This window comes from Gopherus flavomarginatus, chromosome 3, assembly GCF_025201925.1.
Source record: "Gopherus flavomarginatus isolate rGopFla2 chromosome 3, rGopFla2.mat.asm, whole genome shotgun sequence".
NCBI classification, from domain to species: Eukaryota; Metazoa; Chordata; order Testudines; family Testudinidae; genus Gopherus; species Gopherus flavomarginatus.
In genome coordinates this window covers 109,275,963-109,293,488 of record NC_066619.1, presented here as the reverse complement: position 1 = coordinate 109,293,488, position 17,526 = coordinate 109,275,963, and the positions used below count along the sequence as shown (strand labels likewise).

The window sequence follows — 17,526 nt, the reverse complement described above, 5'->3', positions numbered from 1 at the left end:
TTCATTAGCACTGAGAATTTTTTACTCTAGCCAAGAAGATGGGAATCTCTGTTCCTTCCACCTTCACTATTGCCCTGTAGATTGTCTGGCAAGCATTTTGAGCTCACACCTCTGTGTCATCAGACTGGCTATTCTGTTGTGATTTTTTATTATACCGAGCCCTTATCGCTGAAGTTGCAGAATGAAGTCTCTGATAACCACTGACCAGAATAAGGCTCCCTGACACCACTGACTGTGAAGCGTAGCCAATAATGAGGCTTATTAAAGATGATACTGTGGGGTAGGGCAGGAGTGTTGGCTTGTAGACTCACCCAAAGCTTTTATAACAATGACACAAGCAGTGAGGAAGCCATGTAAAAATTTAACTCCCCTTGCACAATGTTGATCTCCCAGGGGAAAGAAAAGAGATGAAAAGAAAAGAGCAAACTTGTCCACACAGAAGGAATCAAGAATCTCAACCTAAAAATCAGACAGGACTCAATCCAGCTGCCATTTGTGTGGTGCAAATTACATGTGTATGTATCACATTTGCATGAAATTGGTTTCACACTACAGCCTGATTTCCCCCTCCCTTCCCCCCGCCCTTCTTACATTGTTTTTACACCCATGTAATTCTACTGACTTTAGGGGTCTTGCTCCTGATTTTATAACCAGGCCTATCAATTGCACACACCAGTGACATGAGCAAAATCTATCTGAATTCAATTTATATGAACAAACAGGGTTTTGAGCATGCAGATTCTGTCACCGCACTCAAATAGCGGCCATGATTTGAAATTGCCCCCCTTATAAGCCTGCGCTTTAAGAAGAGGATCTACTGATTTTGTCTCTGTAAGTAATCAGGCTAGCTATGGTGATGTACACTATTTTTGTCACACTGCAAACACAGAAAGAGGACTAATACTCCTCCTAGTGTATTGACGCTGTATGATACACACAGCAGTAATGGCTTTAGAAAGTTCAAAATAACATTTCAGCACAGTATAAAAAGCTATTTATAGAAGGGACAGAGAGAATAAAGTAACTAAAACAAATCCATACAATGAAACACCCTGAATGTCAAGCCAATTGTAAGAATAAATAATACTGGGAAAATAAAAGAGCTTGATTTTGCTGATATTTGCATATAAATCAGGAAGTCAATAGAACTGCACAAGTGTAAAACTGGTGTGAGAAACTGATCTCAGAATCTATATACTGATGATTTTATTAAATATACAGTACAGTTAAAAATAGGATGTACTTATACAATAACTAACTGAAAATGATTCAATAAGAAAAATATGATAAAAACTGAGACTGTACATCCTAAACTCCATTTACTCTGGATTTAACTCAGTGTGACTAAAATAAAAATATGGCCCAAACTTTTGCTAATTCTTTGTCCCTTAAATTTTCAAAGTAGGTTACAGGAATCTAGATGCTTGACTCAGACTGATATTACGGGGATCTGTGTGTTACATCCCCACAGCAGCTGGAAAACCTAGGGGCTGGATGTAAAAGTGCCATTAGTGTGTTTGTTCTATAAAATGGATTGACTCACAAAACTAGATGTATGTTAATGAAAACCTAAAATATCTTTCACAAGTCTTGGGACATAAAACTGCCTCTCTCCAATAGGTAAAAATCTAGGGCCAGATCCTCAGTGGGTGTAAACACACTAATTTATAGCTGCTCAGGGGTTCCAGTTCCCAGTACATTTTTACTGTACGACTTACCTTTTTTATTTCAACCGTTCTTAATCCTTGTATTTCAGATGATTCTGTGAAATGATAAAAATAAATAAATAAACGGTTGGGTAAGATTTTAAAGGAAGCTCTCCATTATAGCCATAAAAAGAGTTATAATGATTTTAGCTTTTGCTCTTTTCTTATAGTAACATGCCTGGACATCTGCTCTCATTACTTTAACAAGACTGAACTACTTCTGAGATGGGAAGGAATAGGTGTATTTTACACAAAATTAAAAAAAAAAAAGATACCCAATCATTCATTTTCTGAATAATACATATATTCTGGAAAAAAGACTGCCAGGCTTATTCAATCTGAGCAATTAACAAGACAAATTCAGGGCAAAATAATGACTTTCTTGTAACTTAAACATGAGAAAATTGTTACTCATCTTTCCTGGTATAATGATACAAAATCTGATTCTGTCCACAGATTCACATGCGGGATGCATGAGACACTTTAATGGAAGATATGCTTACATTTTATGAGAGTCTCTGATTTAACAACTTGCATTCTTACAATACAACATAGGATATGACAAGCTGCCACCGTTACGCTTATAAAGGGATATAAAATGATACCTATGTGTTGTTTTGTGGGGTTTTTTTTCCAATAGTTGCCCTCTCAGCATTTTAGACTTGAATTACAAAGGGACTGCTTTTATGCCTACAGTTCAAAACAATATCTAGCACTTCAGAGAAACAAAAGATATCTCAGCTACTGATTCAGACAGGATAATGGGGAGAAGTTTTAGATATAAAATATTAAAGGCACCAAATGAATCTTACTAGCATTCTTCTTAAGACCACTTTCAAAGCCCTCGGATGGGTTGGAACCAGAAGGTGGGAAACTGAATGATGACAGGCTGCCACTTCCTTCACTGACCTAAAATATAACATCACACTGGGATTATACCATAGTCTTCAAACTTCTAACTTGCCAGAAAATAAAATTATGAGCTCCAGCACTATTTGCTGCAGCACTATTTCCTCTTATGCCTAGCAAGAAATGATGAGAAATGAGACTAACAATAACTCCTCTATATCCTCAGAGCATTCTGGAGGGCTCTCTTAGTTGAAGGTTTGTGGTTGCATAGCTAAAACCTTCCATAACCTTTCAAAAGATTGCTTCTAGGGGCCCAAATTCTGCCCTCAGATTAACTCATGGAACTTCCTATGACTTTGCTGGAGTTTTATGGGTGTAACTGATGACAATCTTCTAACAAAAAGTTAAAAAGTGAAGGATAGAGTATAGAACATTGACAAAGAAGATAGGTGAACCCTAACATATGATTCCATTGCATCTTTTCCCCCTCAATCCACACCATCCATTTTCCTTCGCTGTCTGTAATCACATCATCAGCCACAACTATAAAAACACTTTTTCCTCCCCATATCTTCTTTGTCTTAAAATCTGCTCTGTAATTCTTGTGATTTGAATTTCTCTACTCAGTTTACATTTCAAATGAAAACATATTTTTTCCATTGTCTGTACTCACTTGTTAATTCAGATGCTATATAAATAAAGTTTAAGGCCAGACTATCCTCTCAGCTGTGTACGCGCATCTCCCATTAGAACTCTGACATCAGCTGCGTGTGTATATATATATATATCAGAGGGGACAAAGTGACTGATGTTGTGTTATTTTGTGTCATTATTAGACTACAATGGCTTTATAGATTTTTCAAGTAAAAATTACTCATTATATATTTCTACTGGCTTAACGGCCTGGGTTATAGCTTGATTCTGTATTTTCACCTTAGCCAAATTCTGAAGATCCATATATATTTAAGGAGGACCCAGTACTGCAGTCTTTACTCAATCCTAACTCCTACTGAAAAATGCATCCAGGTCAAATCCTGCAATCTTCACCTCACTCCTAACTAATCTGATCTGAGTTTTTTAGGCTTAGGTCCTTGATGGTCTTTGATGATGAACATTTTAGGCAGAGGCCTTGATGGTCTGTAAGCCTACTGTTTAGTCAGAGAAATCTTCATAAAAATTCTGAGTCTTTGAAAAATAAAGTTTATAATGAAAACACAGGCACATCACCATAGCAGTACAATCTGAACTGTTTAGTATTAAGGACACATTCAAGCTACGCCCCTACCCCTCCATTCTGCCCCAGTATTGGTATGAATAGAAGTGCAGATGACAAAGCACTGCTTAGACATGTTAGAACCTTAGGGTATATACCCTACATGGCTCACTACACCCAAGCAGTGCTTCTCACCTCTACGCTACTATTTTTAGCAGTGTAATATCCCATTACCTCAGCCCCTCCCCGCAATAGGGAAAGGCTGCAACAGCAGTGAAATACTCTGGTTGAGGAGGCAGAGGGGAAAGGCACTGGGACCTGCCCGTAGTTAGAACCTTTCCTCCCTGCCTCTCCTCTGCCAGAGCCTTTCACTGCCCTGTATAGCAACACACAGCAATGTGGATGCAGCCTGTTTTTCACTGCAGTGTCTAGCTGCATGTCTAGCTCCACAGTGTAGAAAAGGCATCAGATATGGAAACAGATGAAGATCATACACTTTTTTGTTATGTTAGAATTAATCAGTAGAGCTGATTGGAAAAGCTTGACAGAGACCAAAATTTCCATTTTCTGACTGGCTCTATTAACCATTTAAAACGCTGTTGTTTTCTCAACCTTTTCATTGTTTTGCAGCCTTCTGTAGGTATATCAGAGCAGTGTGGCAGAAAGCTGAATAAAATACCTAATGGACAATAATATAGATCAGGAGAGGAATTCTTAAGTTAGGGGCCTGACCCAGCAAGAATATGAGCACCTTCCAATTCTCACTGATTTCAGTGGGAGTTAGAGCTCTCTGCACCTCCTAGGAGAGGGCCCTAAAATCATGATCAGGCAATGCAGCAAAGAGGTAAACTTTAACCATGGGATAATTTTTGGCTGTATGATGCCTTAAACAGATAATATGCTAAAGTTAACATATGACGTGGCTATGAAAAAGCTGTGAAGTACATAAAAGCTGCTTTTTTTAACTCATCCTGGGTTCACTAATCTTTGCCCTGTAAAAATCAATAAAAGCAAATAAAGGGAATTATTTAAACACAGTTGATTTCTTCCAAACTAAACTGCTTCACGGTTACAAACCTGGCTGCTTTGGGATGGTCTCCTCTCAGAATGGAATGGACCTGCTTTTATTCTTCCAACTTCTAGTCTTACAATACCTAATGAACACTGAAGAACAGGAAATTGATAATGCAGTTTCCAACTGTGAAAGGACCCATTAACGTACTAATATTAAAGGCATATATTAGTTACTGATGATGGAAATAATAAGACTTATGGAAAGTGTATAAACACAGGCCCCAATCCTGCAATGAGCACTGCACAGGTGAAGCTCATTGCAGGATCAGAGCCAGAATGGGATAGTATATCAATTATATACCGTGAAATAAAACAGGATGGGATGTTTTTCTAAAAAATATGCTATAGTTCAATCAGAAGTTACGAGCTTGAGACAGAAATTACTGGGTGAGGTTCTGTGGTCTGCATTATTCAGGAAGTCAGACTAGATGATCTTCTATATTTAAGATATATGAATCTGTGTGCCACCAACATTACTAATTTGACCTAGAAATGTGCATACAGTAAAACACCAAATGTGTACATCTTTATAGTTGGGAAAGTTCAGATCTGGCTCCAAAGTTCTTCACTACCTCCTCCAGCTCTATGATGGTCTGAATTTGAGCCCTGGATCCAACCTGAACTTCAAGACAGTTTGGCTCCAGATCTAAACTCTGCAGCTTGTCTCCAACTCTGTTTTTACAGTTACCTTTAACAAAGCAGCAACAGCCTCCTGGTTAGCATTTCGAACATCTTCTCCATTTACTGTTAAGATCTGGTCTCCCTGCATTAGTCTCCCATCTGTATCTGCTATTCCTCCTTTGACGATGTCTGACACAAACACCCCCGTATCATTTCTGCAAACACACAATTGTATTCTGCTTCAAGCTTGTCACTGTTTGTACCATTTCACTATCCATATTGTAATAAGACTTTTGCTTAGAACAGAGAAACTGTTTCCTAGAATTTCTGGTTAGTAAATGGGGACTAGATCCCACCATTCCACCCTTACTCACATTGAGTAGTACCTTACTTCCTGAGTAATCCCACAGAAAGGGGGCCAAATGGGCCCACAGTAAAATTATAATCACCTTCTATTTTTGTTTTATTTAAAAAAAAAACAACCGACACTGTTTGACAACATGCTGGTAACGAACAGATTTACTGCGAGAGACAATTCATCTATGGTGGAGGAGTAAAGTTTGGGGAGGGAGGGTTCATCTTTTCATTCCTCTAATCCTGGAGCTGGCTCTGTGGTCCAAGGGTTAAGTCTCAAGCTAGGGTCCATCAGTGTAGTTCCATTGACTTCATACCTTTTCCCAACAATACTTAATCCGAGGCCTTTGCCTGGCTTCTTTTGCAGCTCTATATTGAGAACATCGTACATATCTTCCTCCTTGTACTGGGCCTCATCCCTGTAGACAGTGAGACGGACTTTTTGGGGTGTCTGTCTGAGAACATTTATTGCTTCATCATGCGTGGCATTCCGGAGGTCAATTCCATTCACCTGGAATGTAACCACATGTTGATTGAGTATTTTCATGAGTTAAATGACTGAAGAGTTCATGAGCATTTAAAAGTGATATACACAAGACTGCACCTCTAAAATCTGATCTCCTGCCCAGAGCCTTCCATCTTTGGATGCTGCTCCTTCTTCATATACTTCATGGATAATAATAGCTCCCTGTGGATTAACAATAAAAATACATTGCATGTTGGAGAACACTTCTTGTATGCACTGCAACTGGTCCAAACTTTGGCTCTGGAGAAAGCTTTTGAAAAATCCTAGTACGAGAAGACAGGACTGTAAACAGACAACAGCAAACTAAGTAATCAAACTAAGCAGGCTATAAGAGAACTCAGATTCTCATTTCTAAAGGCAAAAGGTCTTTAAATAAGTCACTTTCTTCTGCTTTAAAAAGTGTAATTACAAAAATATTTGTGGTTCAAGCTTAAATCAGTTCAGTGCAGCAAATCTCAGACAGACATTGTCTCCAGTCACTTGTTGAAATAATATATTCACCTTCAGAGAAACGTTTTCTACTAGGGACTTAAAACTGGTACTGTCATCTCATTATGAAGTATCACTGATTTTTACGAACCAGTAAAGTGTCTGCTCCCCCAACAATGCTCAATCCAAGTCCAGTGCGTCCCTTGGAGATATCAATGGTTGTTTCACATCCTGGGATGATGGGACAAGTAGCTGGGTCAGAAGCTAACGTGGCTGGAGTTGAGGACCTGCTTGTATCTAAACACAGCAATTAAACTGGTTGGTTAAAGTGAGTGGCCACAATAACTGGGGGGAAAAAAAAGAACTTTAAAATAACATTTTGAGAGATCGTTGACAGCCTTACAAGAATAGTTGCAAATGGACCCAAAATTCAACCTACTCTAATTACTCATCTGATTTTAAAAATACTCCCAAGAAATAAAATTATACAAACTTCTGGCCCTCCCCTTACTCCCAAAGAGCTGTGCTCTGGTTAAATCACAACTCCTAATCTTGGTGCGCAACCAACACCAGGTCCATGATACTCAGTTTGTTGAGACTGTGAACAAAGATGTGTATATTGCACGTGGCCTTATTTCTTCACTGCCAGGCCACACCCTGCTCTCGTACATGTTGATGTACCTGATCAATTAGGGCCACTGGGTGGATTTCCTGGCTTTCCTTTTTGCTTTGAAAAATGTATTAGGGAGGCAGTGTTCCTGAATCATGGAAGTGTAGGGCTGGAAGGGACCTCAAGAGGTCATCTAGTCCAATCCCCTATGGTGAGGCAGGATTATATGTAGACCAGGGGTCAGCAACCTTTCAGAAGTGCTGTGCTGAATCTTCATTTATTCACTCCAATTTAAGATTTCGCATGCCGGTAATACATTTTAACATTTTTAGAAGGTCTCTCTCTCTATAAGTCTATAAACTATTGTTGTATGTAAAGTAAACAAGTTTTTAAAAAATGTTTAAGAAGCTTCATTTACATTTAAATTAAAATGCAGATCTTCTCAGTTTAGTGCAGTGGTTCTTAACCTGGGGTGCACGCACCCCCTGGGGCAGGGCCGGTGCAAGGATGTTTTGTGCCCTAGGCGAAACTTCCACCTTGCGCGCCCCGCCCCACGCACACACTGGTTCATTGAGGGGCAAATCCCAATGAGCCTTTATAGACCCCAGGGGTCAGCCTGCCCAGGGGCCAGCCGTGCCTAGGGGCTGCTCCTCAGACCAGGTTCCCCCCTCCATGCCCCCTGAACTCCCCTGGAGGGTGCATAGCCTCCACACGAGCCCTCCCCTCAACACCCGACCCCAGTGGCCCCTGCCCCGAATTCACTCACTGGCTTTGCCAGGTCCCCACTCCTTGTCCCGCGACTGCCCCCTCCTGGGACCCCTGCCTCACTGCCCCCCAGAACCCCATCCCCTACCTAAGCCTCCCTGCTCCTTGTCCCAGCTGCCCTCTCCTAACTGCCCCCCTACGACCCTACCCCCTACCTGTCCCCTGACTGCTCCAACCCTTATCCACACCCCCACCCCCAGACAGACCCCCGGGACTCCGACAGCCCATCCAACCACTTCCCGCCCCCTACAGGACCCCCAGAACTCCTGACCCATCCAACCTTCCCCCTGCTTCCTGACTGCCCCCTGGGACTCCCCTTACCATACCCATGCTGGTCAGAAATTGGCTCCACGTGGAGGCAAAACTCCATGTGGAGTGCTGAGGCAGCGGGAGGGGGGGGAGCTGCAGGAGGGGCAGCGGTGGTTCACACTTTCGGGAGCCGCAGAACTCGAGCGCAGTAGGCGGGGAGCTGGGGGGCACGCCTGCCCAGGCTGGTGCCCCCCCCCAGGGGGGCTCCGGCAGTGGATGCATGCAGGAAGTGGTTCCTGTGCGCCCCCTGGCTCCCTCTTCACCGCGCTTGGGCTCTGCGGCTTCCAGGAGTGTGAGCCACCACACCTCCCGCAGCAGGCTCAGGGCCCTGCGCCCCGGTGGCTCACACTCCTGGGAGCTGCAGAGCCCGAGTGCGGTGAGGGAGGAGCTGGAGGGTGCGCCTGCCGCCGGTCTGGAGTCCCGGCTGCCGGTCTGGGGTTCCATTCACTCAGCAGGCTGAGCAGGGTCGGCGGCCGGGACCCCAGCCGGCAGCTGTGTGCCAGGCAAAATCAGCTCGCGTGCGTGCCATAGGTTGCCGACCTCTGACCTAGACAATCTCTGATAGGTGTTTGTCTATGACCAGAGAAGGGGATTAGAGATGAGAGCTTCTGGATTTTATTTTCACTTATACCACTGACGTGCTGGAGTTCCCACAACCAAGTTTTTAACCAAAGTTTTCAAACTTGGTTGTCTAAAGATAGGCACCTAAATCCTAAATAAATAAAAGGGACCTGATTTTCAGAGGTTCCACTCAAGCAGCTAGAGAAAAACTAGAAAAATAAATAAATATTTATATCAACATATGCACCCATCTTCACTGTACGCAAGTAGGGCCAGATTGTTTCACTCAGATCCTGGCCTAGGCTGATGGTGCTGCAACGTCCACTGCCCCAGGAAGAACAAGAGTATCCAACCATTCCCTAACATGCAGGGGGAAACGGAGCTTAGGATGGGAGCCAGATGCTTTTCTCTGTCCTCCTCCCTCTGAACCTGGGCAGTGTGGAGACAGAGTAAGGTCATAGCTCTGTTGCTTTCCTGCTCCATTTAGGTTGGTCACCAAATGTAGAGTGCTAGAAGGAAGCAATTTCTGCACTCAGAAAAGCGCAAGGATGCAATTGTGACTGGTCTGGGAGCAGAGGTGCAAGAAAGTGAAGAAAAGCTCTTTGAAGATATTCACGATGCTCTTCATTTTTTATCACTTAGCCCACTGTTAAGACTAGAGACAACAATAGGGTTCTTACTTTTAATAGTCTCTGGTTCTGGAGACCCAGAAGACGGAATCATCAGCGACTGCTGGATGTTCTTCCGCTCGCCTGGGGTAGCACTGCAAAGTGGGGGTGTGGGTGCTTGAAGAGATGTTTGACTATCATGTTCAACTGAGTTGATTGTGAGCTTCACTGTGGTCTTGGATGTCTTCAGCAGACTGATAAACTTATTGAATAATAAAGAGAACAGCGAATGATCCAACCGTAACACCAGTCATAGCAATTGCTCCATGATAAGGAGCAAAAAGTCACACATACCTGTTGTTCTTGGAGCCGGGAATGAAGAAGATTGATGTTTTGGATTATGAGTTGCAACACAGTTAATTATTGTGGGCCAGATCATTAGCTGGTCTAAATCAGATTAGTTCAACTGACTTCAGTGAAACTATGCCAATTTCTACTGAGGCTATGGCACACAATCCATGTTAGCTTTCCTGGATGCTACATTGTACACTGATAGTTATTAGAACAAAATCAGAAAACTAGGGGTAAGTACTAATGTTGGTGCAGAGCCCAATATTGCTCTCACTGAAGTAAATGTCAAAACTGATTTCAATAGGAATAGGAGCAGGCCATCCAATGTCTTTGATTAAATGTTTGGTTTGGGGGTGGGAAACATGGTACAACTAATATTTCAATTATGGAGCAGAGGGAGGGGATGTTGAAGAGGAAAGCGAGGTGGGGGCAAACACAGGGCCTGGTTGTAAGGCCAGAGAGTCTCGAATGCAGGCCAGGCAGCAGACACCTCTATGCTGCCATACTGTGTCAGCTATGACCAGCTCATGCTCAATTACCCACAATCCACTGAGGACATAAGACCACAGGAAGTCCCTCCTCAAGGGGTCTGACAAGAAGCAGCCTCATGGCTCCTGATTGGCTCCTTGCCCTGTATAACCCCAAGAGGAATCCCAGGAAGCATCCAGGTAACAGTGCAGCTCTCCTGTAGCTGCTATGATCATTCCTGCTCCCTGTTTTTGAACTCCAGGCTTCAATCTTGGCTTAATCTGGATCTCGCCTCCTGACCAGATCCCTAAAACCTGACTCAGACTCTGATCTTTGGTATCAACCCCAACCTGGAACTGATACTCAGCCTTAGGTTTGATCCTGCTCTGACCTGTGGTCCCAACTTCCCTAGGTCATGATCCGGACACACATATAGAGCATCCTTCAAATCTCACTGACTTAAAAATTACTTCAGTGAGAGTGGATGGTGCTTAGCACCCCCCAGGATCATGCCTTTAAAGTAGATTTCAAATTGGAACAGTGACTTTGTAAAATTGACACCTTAGGCAACAGATCTGTTCTATACCCCAAACCACATCTGCTTCCTCTACAGACAACAATGAATGTTACTGCCTGTTAATTCTGCAGAGCCAATACAGCTCTGGGAGAGAGAGATGGATTCTATTCCAGCTGTGCTGTATCAAACAGAATGTGCTAACTCAGTTAGAATTGCAGAGTGACTATTTGTGGTAACAAAGAGCGAGAAAGAGCCCAGGTTGACTCCTTACAGAGACCAGGTTGAGTTTGCAGAGCTGGAAATTAGGGGGCAAAAAATCGCTAATTGAGTAAAATTTTATCTGGAAGCCACACAGCCAATGAACTCAGAACCCCACAATACCATTTTTACAGTCACCTCCCAGAGTGTCACCACAGTTTAATGATTTGCTGTCAGGAATTATGCTTTCCCAAAGAGAATGACATGCTAATGTAGAATACATCAGTGTTAATGCATGTGGTTGCACTACTAACAGACCATCATCCTCAGGCTACAATCCACACTGCATAGCTCAGTCACAGTAGAACCACACAAGATTTCCTGCACAGGTTGCTCTGCAACTTTAGAGGACGAGTCTGGATTTGTCTCCTATAACTGCTATTGTCCTTTTATTCCTAAAGTACCTTTTCTATAGGATAGCCCACAACAGCTTCATCATCCACTGCAAGGATCTGATCCCCAACTCTGATCCGTCCATCCTGGGAAATAAAATTGACCAAAAAAAGATTAATGTAGGATTTTTCTTCCTCAGTGGTTTACTATCCTCTTTCCCAAATGTGTCGTCATTTATAATTCTCACCTTTGCGGCTGCACCATGATCTGTTAAGCTTTTAATAACCACTCCATTAAGTGTGTCTTCTTCACTGATGGCAATACCCAGTCCCCCTTGATCCTGTGGGAATAGGAATGTACAGTCAATAAGGTGCTACATTTATCAAAGTTGAACTACACATATTCATGTGAACCTACTGAAGTTTGTAGATGTCATAGAAGTTTGATGTTTCATGAAGTCTCAAAGCTTGAAATAAATATTAATGACTTATTTGGAAAGGACTCACTTTCTCTAACCCATGAACGGGTCAGAGAATCTAAATAAGCTTGAAATGCTTTGAATTCTAACTTGTGACATTCTAAAATTTAATGGATTTTAACAGTGATTCATTTGAGCAATTCTTAAATGGGAGGAAGCCACACCAAAAGTTTTGAAGCTGTGAAATGATGAAAATAGGGTGGCATACCATGGTTAAACAAATGATACTGCAGACCACAGGAAAACATATAGAAGAGTGGGAAATGTAGAAAAGGGAAAAATACATTCTCTTTCAGTGAAAATGTTTAATGTTTTGTGGGGGTGGGGTGAATTTTCCCTGGCTTCCTCACCCACAAACAAATTACTATCTGGATTCTGTTATCTGTAATATCTATTCCCAGTTAGATGGAAAAGACCAGATGGCAATGGTGCATATAGACTAACCAGCAACTTTCAACTCTCAGAGCTTAAAGTCTAGTGCATGCAGCTAGCTTTTATGAGTTTATAAAAAAAGCAACAAACATTTTCCTTCCCTCCTCTGGCAGGTGCATATTCAGAGACCACATTGCTCCTTTCTCCCAGAAGATGCATGATTTCTGGTAGCAAAGTATATATTATTCCTGGATACACTGTCCTTGGGATTTGGTGCTTGCAGTCTGCTAATTAAGTTACTTGGAACAATTTAGTCAATGATTTCACCTGGACAGTCACAGGTAAGTCCTAACCAAAAACTTTGCTCTGTGCTCTCAATCCAAACAGTTTTGTTTAGGTCAAACTAGTTCACAGAAGGACAGAGATGGCGCAACCCCAAAATGTACCATGGAGGTTTCACCACGCTTAGTTTTCCAGTGCAACATAGCTGGCCTTCCTACATCTGTCTCCTGACTCTCTTGCCTACCTTTTCTTGATCGCACGAGACCTCCAAAATCTCCAGAAGTGTCTGTGCTGGGCCCTTGCTGCTGTTTACTGAAAACTTTGCAGAGATGAGACAAGCAGTGCATTATTCCTGAGAAATGTAGCTATGGGATGTGCTAAATTTCAACTACGTGGGAGGAGCGCCTAGCTGAGATGCTGAGGAGTTTCTGGGCCCAACTGCTGCTTTAAGGAGAGTTTTTGGGACCACCTGCAAATAGAATAAAATTGCCAGTGGTCCGTCTCACCCTCCAAGGGAAGGAACAGTCCCTCCGTTTCCAGGGGGACACAATCACAGAAGAGAAATCCTGCAACAATAAGCTTGCACTGATATAAATTTAGTCAAAATATAAATTTACCTTAGGGAGTTCCACATGCTGAATATTTTTATATGTATTTAAGTCTATAGCCGTAACAGGATTTGTAGCACTTGGTTGGCCCTGAGAGAGGAAGACAATTTAGCAATGCACAACTGTATTTTAAAAACAGGCATTTGGTGTACCCTTAAAAACTGAACAAACATATGGTGGGTCTGACTCCCCCCTCAAGCTAATTTTACATTGGTATAATTTCAATGACTTTCCTGTAGCTACGCCTTATTTACATCGGTGTAAACTGACAGCAGCATCAGGACCAAAATGTTCAACTGCTATGCTAAAACCCCATCAGGTTTTCCACTAGGACTTTTTCTGCTGTAAAATATAACAAATATTAGAGTATTTTTCCTCCTGAAAGCTCAAATAGACTCACACAATGTTTAGATTACCTCTTGATTTTGAGGAGTCCCTGAAGGGGAAGGGGAAGGTTCTATTGATTTCCCAGGGCAAACAGCCATTTGATTCACTGCATCTTTATTTCTGCAATATATTAAAGCACACACGTGTTGAAGAATCACCATAGTTCTATTCACAAGTTTAATTTTACTACCTTCATTTCTTATTTTGTTTTATTTTTGGCAGTCAAGATGCAGATCAAAACACAAAAAAGAAAATACATAACCTGTAAAGTCCAAATGTTGGACTTACAGAAGTACATCACCAAAATTACCTGGGTGAAAAAACTGTGATATTGGGAAGACTTAATTTTTTTGTATAAAAACAGCTTGTGAAAAAATTCATTTTTAAACAAGTTAAAGATTACTGTAGGAAAGACACTTTAAACACTGCTTACCTGATAAAGATGATTTTCACTTTAGATGGTGCACATTTGATTATTGAGGAAGCATTCTGGTGAGTTCTTCCATAGAGAATTTGTCCATTGATCTAGATGAAGGAGAATGGCAAATATGGCTCAGAATGTTAATTTCCCTAAATTTCCACCAGCTTAAGTGATCTACTACAAACACTTATCTTCTTTCACCATCACCTCTTAAACATCATTTTAAAAATTTACTCTGCAATATACAACACTGTTTTTACCCCTCTAGTTCATCACATTCCTCCCAATGCTGGTTTGGCTCTAGACTCTCTCAGTGTGCTGAAAAATGTCCTTCTCTAGGTTACAATGGCTTGCCTTTAGGCATATCATTTATTTCCATTTGTCATTGATCACTTCATGACTCACTAGCAGTAGACAGAACCGAGTCATAGGAAAACGCTACCAGTTGTAAGTACAAGTAAATGAACTGCCTTTATCCAACAAGAAAGTTATCATTATTCATTGACCCTCAAAACAGTGCCCAGAACTGAACAAACAAGGGTTCCCACCCTAAGGCACTGAGAGTTGGATCCTCTAACCATGTGTGTGTGTGTGTGTGTGACATTACTTGCTTGAGTAGTCTTGTCAAGGTTCCTTCCCCACTCTGAACTTTAGGATACAGATGTGGGGACCTGCATGGACACTACTAAGCTTAATTACTAGCTTAGATCTGGTATCGCTGCCACCATCCAGAATTTTCAGTGTCTGGATCACTCCCTTTCCCCCTCAAGCCTTCCCCTCCCTGGGTAGCCTTGAGAGACTCCTTCACCAATTCCCTGGTGAGTCCAGATCCAATCCCTTGGATCTTAAAAAAAGGAGAAATCAATCAGGTATTAAGAAAAAGGCTTTTAATTAAAGAAAAGAAAGGTAAAAGAAAACCCTCTGGGAGAGATTAGCGTACCAGCTACTATCACAGACAACAGATTTACAACACAGAGGATGTTCTCCTGGGCACAAATTTAGTTATACAAAAAAAATTTGATTCTACCTCTAATTGCATAAGACAGGTTACAAAGAAATAAACGTAAACCTATTTATTCCTTTCTAAACTTATTACTCTGATAAGAGGCTGGTTCCTTGATCTTTTTCACTCCAGCTGAAACTGAAACTTTCAACAAAGGAAAAACTTCCCTCCTTCCTTTTGAAACATCTTGTTCCCCCATTGGTTCCTCTGGTCAGGTGTTAGCTAGGCTAGGTGAATTTTTTAACCCTTTACAGGTAAAAGAGACATTAACCCTTAACCATCTGTTTATGACAAGTCTTATTGAAACTGAAGGGAATTTTCATGTCAGGAAAGTTACTCCTGTTTTTGAACAATCAGGCACTCATTTACTCAGACAATGCGGTTTACAAGCAACACTTGCTGGCGTAATCACAAAAGCTGTGGTGAGCACTTGGAGAGAGAACTGTAGAAGCATTTTAAAGGAAGGATTTGAAGGAGAGTATGGAGGCATGAGGAGAAGGAAGGAATTACAAACACAGAAGTAGCATGGAAGATAGGTACAAAGAGAAGTGTGAGGGGAGGACGGGGGTGGTGGTGGTTAGCAGGAAGGCTCTGGAGGAGCAAAAGGAGTGAGACAATCATAAGAATGGTCGTACTGGGTCAGAACAAAGGTCCACCTAGGCCAGTATTCTGTCTTCCGACAGTGGCCAATGCCAGGTGCTTCAGAGGAAATAAATGGAACAGGTAATCATCAAGTGATTCATCCCACGTTGCCCATTCACAGCTTCTGACAAACAGAGGCTAGGGACACCATCCTGCCCATCCTGGCTACTAGCCATTTATGGAACTATCTTCCATGAATTTATCTAGTTCTTTTTTGAACCCTGTTATAGTCTTGGCATTCACAAGATCGGTGTGGCAGAGAGCCCTCAGTGTCCATTTAGCACTGCAATGAATGAATGAATGAATGAATGAATGGAACCAGCTCTCAGTGCCTTAGGGTGGGAACCTTTGTTTGTACAGTTCTGGGCGCTGGTTTGAGGGTCAATGAAAGTTGATCCTGCATGATCAAGCTCTATATGAAAAGACATTTTGGTTGATTTGAAAAAGTCCTTTGTAGTGAAAACTGGGCCTCGGCAGCCAGTATGTGAATACCCCCATCTCAGCGGATCCCCACAGTCACGGATCCTGTCAGAAACAGATAAGTAAGAGTTAATAGAACAAAAGTGCTTCATATCTCTTTTGCCTGGAAAGGGTTAACAAAAACAGTGAGCCTGGCTGTCACCTGACCAGAGGACCAATCAGAGGACAGGATACTTTCAAATCTTGAGGGAGGGAAGTTTGTGTGTGTGCTGTTAGTTTTTGGTTGTTGTTCACTCTGGGGGCTCAGAGGGATCAGATGTGCAACCAGATTTCTCTCCAATCTCTCCGATACAGGTTCTTATAAGTTCAGAATAGTGAGTACTAGGTAGATAAAGCAAGTTAGGCTTATGGTTGTTTTCTTTATTTGCAAATGTGTATTTGGCTGGAAGGAGTTCAAATTGGTATTTTGCTGAAAGGATTTTAATTTGTACTTGAATACTTAGGCTGGGAGGGTGTTCCCAGTGTCTATAGCTGAAAGACCCTGTAACATATTCCATCTTAAATTTACAAAGACAATTTTTACTGTTTTTCTCTCTTTAATTAAAAGTTTCTTGTTTAAGAACCTGATTGTTTTTTTTATTCTGGTGTGAGACCCCAGGGGACGAGGTCTGGATTCACCAGGGAATTGGTGGGGAGAAAGGAGGGAAGGGGGAGAGAGAAGCTAATTTCTCTCTGTGTTAGGATTACTGTCTCTCTCAGGGAGGATCTGGGAGGGGAAGAGAGAAGGAGAGGGGAAGGTGCATTTTCCTCTCTGTTTTAAGATTTGAATCACAGTGATCTTCCAGGATAACCCAGGGAGGGGAAGCCTGGGAGAGGCAACGGTGAGGGAAAGGGTTTACTTTCCTTGTGTTAAGATCCAGAGGGTCTGGGTTGTGGGGGTCCCCGGGCAAGGTTTTGGGGGGACCAGAGTGTACCAGGCACTGGAATTCCTGGTTGGTGGCAGCGCTACAGGTTCTAAGCTGGTAATTGAGCTTAGAGGAATTCATGCTGGTACCCCATCTTTTGGATGCTAAGGTTCAGAGTGGGGAATTATACCATGACAGATCCCATAGCTTTTCCGCTGGTCTGAAAGCACGTGTTTCTGCATCAGCCTATTTGGAACTGGCACAGTGCCTCTCAGGAGTTGCTGTGCCTCCCTGCCCCCACATCTCCTTTCCACTGGCATTCCCCTTTGCATAGCCCCACCACACAGCTGAAGTGGTGGAGATGGCCTTGCCAGTTCTGTGCAACAGGCAGAATGTCACCCTACACCAAAAGGAAAAGGAGCGCAAAAGTTATAAGATAGCAACTGCTGCAAGTGC

The 17,526-nt window shown here is 42.2% G+C and overlaps 1 protein-coding gene across 22 annotated transcripts in view; it reads right to left on the bottom strand.

Annotated features, from left to right (window-relative positions):
* Positions 1-17,526, bottom strand: part of MPDZ (multiple PDZ domain crumbs cell polarity complex component) — a 138,115-nt gene that overhangs the window by 8,184 nt on the left and 112,405 nt on the right. For 21 of the 22 annotated variants that reach the window (XM_050942956.1, XM_050942954.1, XM_050942957.1 and 18 more), the window contains 13 exons: positions 14,113-14,204; positions 13,709-13,799; positions 13,302-13,382; positions 11,800-11,892; positions 11,624-11,698; positions 9,698-9,887; positions 6,924-7,069; positions 6,422-6,505; positions 6,135-6,328; positions 5,531-5,678; positions 4,846-4,932; positions 2,519-2,615; positions 1,719-1,762 (listed from right to left, as the gene is read on the bottom strand). In XM_050942956.1, coding sequence (XP_050798913.1) covers positions 1,719-1,762; positions 2,519-2,615; positions 4,846-4,932; positions 5,531-5,678; positions 6,135-6,328; positions 6,422-6,505; positions 6,924-7,069; positions 9,698-9,887; positions 11,624-11,698; positions 11,800-11,892; positions 13,302-13,382; positions 13,709-13,799; positions 14,113-14,204 — 1,422 coding nt within the window. The remainder of the gene's footprint in view (positions 1-1,718; positions 1,763-2,518; positions 2,616-4,845; positions 4,933-5,530; positions 5,679-6,134; positions 6,329-6,421; positions 6,506-6,923; positions 7,070-9,697; positions 9,888-11,623; positions 11,699-11,799; positions 11,893-13,301; positions 13,383-13,708; positions 13,800-14,112; positions 14,205-17,526) is intronic. The other variant, XM_050942961.1, reaches the window with a different exon arrangement.